Genomic DNA, 7,717 nt, shown 5'->3' on the forward strand with positions numbered 1-7,717 from the left:
ATTTACAGTTTAGGGCTCTTCTCGATTGTAGGATTTTTGGTGCCCTTTTTGGTTCGTAGGAAAATGTAGAGAAGAGATAGAGGAATAGAAATTTCCTCTTGGCAAATGGAGCAAAGGAAAATGGAGGAATTCTTTATGATCTTACTCCTATTTCTTTAAAGAGAAAAACTTTGTAATTTTACGATCAACTTGGACCATTTTCCAAAATCACTATACATGAAGTACACATCCGAGTTCTGTGGTGGCAAGAAAACAGATTATAATTTTTTTTCCTTATTTTTCTTTGAAGGGAAAACCACTTGGCACTTTATTGCGAGTTTACGAGTATAACATCCTGTAGTACATGCGGAATCGGAAATCTAGAGAAATCATCGTCCCAATTATACATAAATTTGAATCATAAGCATGCCTAGCTAAGAAATGTGCCAAATCATTAGCTTCCCTTCTGCAGTGCTAAAAACAGATTGAATTGATCTCGTGGGCATAGAGAAAGCAATCCGCTAAGATTGCGGAGTATGGCGCCAAAATATCCACATCACCTTTGCACGTTGAGATAACCTCAAGGCAATCTGATTCAACTAGCACATTTGAGCAGCCAATTTGGTTGATCAGATGAAGACCTTGGCGTAGGGCTAAAGCCATAGCAGCGCTGTCTGCATATGTGAAGGGTTATGCCTACTGACTGTTTTTTCTAATCAGTATATGTCTTGTTCTTCTAATCTTTCTTTTTTGTGCATCCTTATGTTCTACTCTCTTTTTTTGTTCCATTCACATGTTCCAATAAGACAGGATCAGTGAATTTTTTATGATTTGAGTGCTAAATTTGAACGAAAACCACAATAAGTATTTTGGATTGGAGGGAGTATAAATTAATAATTGGTGCCAATCATGTGGAGGATAAAAAAAAGAACTCTCTTATGTCAAACTACAATCACGTGGGGACCAAAAATAGTTGATCAACGAATTTCTACACAGGTAGAGCACATAAGAAATGTAAGTACTTATTCACACTTATTTTCAAGATTGTTCTTGTTTTAAATTCTATCACTATTCAGAAAAATAACCTTATGAAAGCACGTGCGAAATACAAATCAAGGATACGAGTTTTAGCCAATGGGGATAAGTGGGCAAATACATGAAAGCTCAAATGCAACAAATGGAAAAGCACATGTAAGCTTTGGTGACGATGATGTCAATTTAAATGTTAATGATTGGTCTCTTTCAAATTTTTAACTCATGCAGTTCGCATCTACTCCCTCCGTTCCAAAATAGATGACCCAACTTTATACTAACTTTAGTACAAAGTTAGTACAAAGTTGGATCATCTATTTTGGAACGGAAGGAGTACTACATACGGTAGTATTTAATGCAAACAACATTAAACTTTGCTCCCCTAAAAAAAATTAAACTTTGCAGCATACACCAAACAATCTGACTCAGGTGTCCCATGTTTCAAGAAATTCAGTTCATTTCCGAGCAGTTCAAGATCATTAGCGAGCAATGAAGATAAGTTGAAGAGATGAACAACTGCATCGAACACGCAACAGCAAGACTCCACTTTCACCATGATAATGAGAAAATACAGTGGTCTTTAATCTAGTATCATCCGAAATGATAGTTAGAAAATAATTCTGCACAACAACACACCTACACAAACGAACATAAATTGGTTCTTAACAGTTCATCACTTGATCTAATTAGTCAGTAAAGCAGCATAGCAAAACAGTTCAGCTTTCAACATGCATTATTCTCATCAGATGCACTGATCTTGTCTTAGCTGCAATTTCAGCAGCCCTCTTGGAGTTTTAGTTCTGCAGCTTTGGCACAGTTGTTTCGCCGGTGACCCTCGACGCCACAGTTCTTGCACTGAACAGGTTTCCAAGGTTGCTTTGGAACATCTCCTCGATCCGGGCAAGTCATCCTCTTGGGTCCCTGCCGCCGACAAATGGTGCAGCATCTTGTGCGCTTACTCAATCCTTCGTATGGCGCCTTGAGTTGCATGTTGTTTCACTGATTATGCAGAGCACATAAAACTGCAATTAGACTATCGTGTTGAATTTGTTTCAGGGAGAGAACGATGTGCAATCGGAAGTAACAGATGTGATCACCACATATGATAGATGGACAGGGCATGTGGTATGTGTATCACTCTGCTTTTGCATCGATAAAATTATACTGAACTATTCATAATGCTCCAGTTGGTTCTTGAATTGCTAATGAATCAAGAAAAACACTTGGGAAGGATTATGATTTTTATGTACCTCGGCCATTCAGAGGCTAATGTTGGCATTATCATATTTGTTCTACTAGAAAAAATGGTGTTCAAACCACATAAAACTATGGCAAGTTCAGCATGGTAGGTGGGGTTCTTTCATTTCAGTTTCTTATGGAGCCATATATATGTATGTATGTTGTTTCCGATATGCCTTCATTTTCAAAGCAGGATTGCAACTGTGTTGACATATATTTGATTCATCAGTACAAATAATTGCACAACGTGATAAGTAGTTCAAATGAAGTATGGAAATTTGTGGGGTTGTCTACATAAACAGCATAAGAGGAAAAATACAAGTAGAATTTCAGTTACAAGATTTGTTATAAATAGCTTATATAAAATATTACTATTATGATAGCGGCAGCAGCCATCGTAAGGCAAGGAGGACGACTCTCACTTTATCTCATCCGTCAATTCCAAGTTTCATTACCTCATCCGTTGTTTTATGATAGCTGCAGTTGTTTGCCAGAAATCTTGGTTATTTATGTTGTTGGTCGCCTTCCATCTCTACAAGAGCTTGAGTTCTCTATTGTAGGCTCTATTTTTATTCCGGTGTTACTCAAAGCTATATTAATAGTTATTCTAAAAAGAGCTATATTAAAACTCTGCACCTATATTCTGAAGGATGGACCATTTAAGACTCATCTGCACTTGTTTTCTGCTTTACAGTGGAAAAAAGCATGTGTCCTGCGTCAAATATCGGTAACTAAGGCAGCTTTTGTAACTCCAAACCAAAGACTATGCTCAAGTTAATTTAACCTTGATTTTGTTTCTGGGGGGAGAGATCATACTGCATTTTCAATCTATACATGCGTACAACTTAAGCTGAGCATGTAGACCCTACATACTGAAAACTTCCCAATTCTATGGGCTGTAAATTCTCAAGTTACATTTCGAAATTCAGTTATGAAGATTATTATAATTTTGGTCTTGGTTGACAATCCCTATAAACTGGAACCTGCACATATGCAGGTTGCACGATCTGCACTTGCACAATATTATTTTCCATTTTTGATTTCTAGGTTTTGTACATCTTGCCCTCTCCACCAACTTTTTCCTATCTGTTCTTAAAGATTTTGCACATGTTCTTTTTGGCTGAAGATCAAGTACACATATACTCCCTCCGTTCGGAATTACTTGTCACAAAAATGGATGTATCTACAACTAAAATACATCTAGATACATTCATTTCTTGGACGAGTAATTCCGAACGGAGGGAGTAGAAACTCATCTTCTTCAGGTTTGTGCCATTAATTTTGGAATTGGATCACTGAATACTTTCATACCTGCGTGTCCATCCAGGAGCTCTAGGTCCATCTTGCCTATGGACTGTTCGGAAGCTTGTACTGAGCCCTCCCTTTCAGCTGCCACCGCCACATCCCGCACATATAGATCTGCTGGTCAAAGCTATAGGCCGGGAGCTGAAGCTGCTGCATCCCCGCAACCGGCGCGCTGACTGGGTATTGAAGCGGCCCCATCGTACTGCACTATCACTGACCTCATCAAGCACCGTCAATCTGCTCAGCAAGAGGAGGAAATTGCATATCAATCCCATGGAATCCAAACCGAACAGAAAAATCTGGTGAGACTAATGAACTATTGTCATACCTTTTAATTGGCCGATTGCACTGATCAATCAGTGCTGCCGGTAGGCAATGAAGTGCGCGAGGTGACGCAGAGGCTCTGTACAAGTACCGTCGAAGCGGTCTAGCTCTGCCTCAGCGCTCGCCACAAGCTGTGCCACGTACGCGAGGGTCCCGTCCATGCCCATCAGCTTCGGGTACGTTGCCTTGTCGGTCGCAATGTCCTTCCCTGCCGTCTTCCCCAGCTGCTCGGACGCGCGCGTCACGTCCAGCACGTCATCCACTACCTGGAATAGCAGGCCGACGTAACGCGCGTACCGCCGGATGCCCTCGATCTCTTCATCGGCTCCACCGGAGACGATGGCGCCGCACACCGCCGCGGCCTCTAGGAGTCGTGCCGTCTTGTGCACGTGGATGTACTCTAGCGTGGCCAGGTCGACGTCTGTGCCATCGCTGGCAAGGTCCACAACCTGCCCTGCCACGAGCCCGTCCGTGCCCACGGCGCTGGCGAGCTCTGCCACAGCACGGAGTGCGCAGTTCGCCGGCACGCCATGCTCCGTGCATCCCCGGGCAACGTGCTCGAACGCAAGCGCCAGGAGCGCGTCCCCCGCGAGCAGCGCGATGCTGACGCCAAAGACGACGTGGTTTGTGGGGCGGCCGTGCCGGAGGTGGTCGTCGTCCATGCAAGGGAGGTCGTCGTGGATGAGCGACATGGTATGGACCATCTCGACGGCATAGGCCACCGGCAGGGCAGCGGCCTCATCGCCGCCCACTAGCTCGCACGCAGCAAGCGTAAGCATGGGGCGCACCCGCTTGCCCCCCGCGAAGAGCGAGTAGCGCATGGACTCAAAGAGGCGCTCGGGGTGGCCAAGCGGCAGAGCGCGGTCGAGCGCTTCATTCACGGTCATTGCCTTGGACGCCATGTATCGCTCGAGGCTGCAGGGATCCTTGTCCTTGAACACGGTGCTGGTGCTCGTCGGAGCGCACCGTACGAGGCTGGGCGTGGATTTCTTGGCATGAAGTGAAGTGCTTCTTGGAGGAAGATGGAGCTTGAAACTGAATTTGGAGGAACTGGTTGCATTGATGTTTATCTGATTGAATGATCTTGCCTGGAGATAACAACGATGAAATGTCAGCGAAGATTAAAGAAATTTGTGCCAAAGAGACTGCATTTTAGCATAATATATAACCTATAGCACTATTTAAGGTACAGATGTTATGTTAGTACATAGAAGCTAATTTCAATTAAATATCGGCGCATTATCATATTTGAGCTAATTTCTCAAATAATGGGAGTACTAGCTTTTGCAATGAAAAGGACTCTAGGTAGTATTTGGCCACTATCGTATTTCTTCAGGAATACCTTCGCTGCCATTGTCAGGCTGAGTGGAAAGGCATAAGATGATTGATAACTCAGAATTTTCTGTCAAAGTAAAACAATGAAAAAATTAGATCAACGACAGTGAACTGTTCCAAAGTAATCACTGGCCACATTGCAAACTAAGCCTGAATTGCTAACCAGCATGTGTGTCTTCTGTGAATATGAAACAAACCGATGTTCTTCATCAATCATAAAAGAAATCAAAAATAAGTCATGCGATGCTAGGATCTACCTCCAAATGAAGTACTATGACATTCTTATTTTCTGGCTCCTATGCCTGTCTGATTCCTGTGTAAATGCACTATATAAATTATTTGTATAACTAATAGTAAATGATTTTTATAAAGTGAGGGAATGCTGATACGAATAGGAATACTAATTTGTCGGTATAATCTATGTTTATCAACAGTCTTGTCAACCTTATCGCATAGGACAAATTCTCACCAAATGCCTGGTTGGTAGATGATTCCAGCACTAAAACAAACTGAAGGAGGGTTTTCTTCACACTTCGGTGTATACCTGAAAAATAAGACAGTATAGCACATTGCATCAGTTTGAAGGAAGGAAATTAAACATGATCAGAATTCAAAAGCTGCACCATAACAGAGACTATCATTGGTTGATCATACAGAGGTGGCGCACATGAGCGACCCAGGTGCGCCGTATGCATGTGAAACTGAAGCGAGGGAATAAAAGAACATGCATGCCAGGGATATCAGAGGAGGGTTTCACTGATCTGGATAAGGATTTTGTGCCCTTTGTTCTTATTTAAAGCTTGCATCTCTTGCATTCTCCATACAAATACTTTCCTGAAATCCAACTAGAACTGAATAAATTAACTATGGGCAGAGGAAGGAGGGAGGACCTTCGTGGTACTGCTGTTGGTACTTGCTATCTCCCCAACTTAAATTGTTGTGGCTGCCTGACGCCTCATGTCGAGCCGATTACGATTCTCCATCTGTAAACCAAAATTTGTAAATGGATACAAAAGTCAGTCTGTAAAAAATATGCAGATATGAGCATATCACTGCTTGATATAATCACAAAATGATGGCTATGAAGCAGTGGAGTAGCTGATGATGTCAAAACTCAGTCAGTATCTATTAGCCGAGACTACTATGTATTTCCCTCTGTATTGGCAATTGCTTTGTTTGACGATTCATTTCATAGCAGTGGTTCATCAGGGGGGAAAAGGTTGCAGCTCTACTGTGCATGGAAATGGTGCGGTGTTGATATAATTAAAACTTTGGTTTGATGAGGTGAAAGGGCGGCCGAGATTCATCCTGCTGGTTGGTGCTTTTGAATGCACGAAAAGCAGAGCAGCCCTGGCAATGTCGCCAAAGAGTAGCACTTAATGCTGCAGGATGAATTGAAATTGAACTCATTTTTCATTTGGTCATCTATCTATCTATCTATCTATCTATCTATCTATCTATCTATCAGGCAAGTGTTGTCATGCAATCTGTACTCTTATGTGCTGGAAATTTCGGAAAGGGCAACGTGGCCTATCCGTGTCTCTGCGCATCAGTTGATGTATTCACTGAAGAATTAGCAAACATGCATCATGCATCGATCTGGTCATTTAGCAATGGTAGAAACCTCGCGGGAGAAGGTATGGTCATTGGCATCGATCTTGAGTGCACTGAGTTTTGTAAACGCAGAGAAAATAAGGTACCTCATGGGAAAGGAGGAGTCGTGGGGCGGATGGCGTCGGCAGCGGCAGCGGAACGCACAGATTCGGGGGCGGCAGATGGCGTCGGCGTCGGGCGCAGCAGCCAGGAACAACTTGCCTCAACTCGAGGATTCAGGGGCCGGTAGCTGGTGTCGGCGTCGGAGGCGTCGGCGTAGAATCGGCGGCGGCGCGCCAGCAACCCCACGGCGTGATGTGGAGGGGCACACGGCGGCGTCGTGCGGCCTCGGCCGAGCGGAAATCAGCGGGCGGTGGTGGATCGGCGGTCGGCGGCAGAAGCAGGGGAGAAACGGGCCGGCGGGGCGGTGGCGCGGTGGTCGGCAAGGCTCGGGCAGCAGGGGCGGTTGGCGGCGGAAACAAGGGAGAGATCGGCGTGGATCGTGGGTAAAAAAAAAAAATTGGCGAGGACGAAGCGGTACGGAGTATTTTTTTTGACGTATACTTTATTCCTCAGATAATAGCGAGATCGTGGATGGAGTTGATCATGGAATGTGTGACCTCAGTAAGTTACAGAGTGAGATTTAATGACATTGAGACTGAAGAATTTATACCTACTAGGGGACTGAGACAGGGGATCCTCTGTCCCCTTATCTATTTTTGTTGTGCTCAGAGGGCTTATCTTGCTTGTTAGCTCATGAGGAGGATATTGGCGGAATTAAAGGTATTCTCGTATGTAGAAATGCTCCATCTATATCCCATCTCTTGTTTGCTGATGATTCCTTGATATTGATGAAGGCCAATGCCCATAATGCACACACCTTGAAGAGAATACTTACCACATACTGCAG

At 43.8% G+C, this 7,717-nt stretch overlaps 1 protein-coding gene across 3 annotated transcripts; it reads right to left on the bottom strand.

Annotated features, from left to right (window-relative positions):
* Positions 1 to 1,534: 1,534 nt before the first annotated feature.
* On the bottom strand, positions 1,535 to 7,345 carry LOC125514400 (heterodimeric geranylgeranyl pyrophosphate synthase large subunit 1, chloroplastic-like). Of its 3 annotated transcripts, XM_048679713.1 has the most exons (8): positions 6,915 to 7,344; positions 6,105 to 6,197; positions 5,684 to 5,758; positions 5,472 to 5,527; positions 5,222 to 5,281; positions 3,884 to 4,967; positions 3,562 to 3,792; positions 1,535 to 2,010 (listed from the first exon to the last, which is right to left on the bottom strand). In XM_048679713.1, the coding sequence occupies exons 5-6, from the start codon at positions 5,231 to 5,233 to the stop codon at positions 3,912 to 3,914; spliced, it is 1,068 nt and encodes a 355-aa protein (XP_048535670.1). In that variant the 5' UTR covers positions 5,234 to 5,281; positions 5,472 to 5,527; positions 5,684 to 5,758; positions 6,105 to 6,197; positions 6,915 to 7,344; the 3' UTR covers positions 1,535 to 2,010; positions 3,562 to 3,792; positions 3,884 to 3,911. The 3 variants fall into 3 exon arrangements, with proteins under 3 accessions (XP_048535670.1, XP_048535671.1, XP_048535672.1); XM_048679714.1 differs by lacking the exon at positions 5,472 to 5,527; XM_048679715.1 differs by lacking the exons at positions 5,222 to 5,281; positions 5,472 to 5,527 and having other exon boundaries at positions 6,915 to 7,345.
* Between the last annotated feature and the right edge of the window lie 372 nt (positions 7,346 to 7,717).

The sequence above is a fragment of the Triticum urartu genome, chromosome 6 (assembly GCF_003073215.2).
Source record: "Triticum urartu cultivar G1812 chromosome 6, Tu2.1, whole genome shotgun sequence".
Taxonomy (NCBI): domain Eukaryota; kingdom Viridiplantae; phylum Streptophyta; class Magnoliopsida; order Poales; family Poaceae; genus Triticum; species Triticum urartu.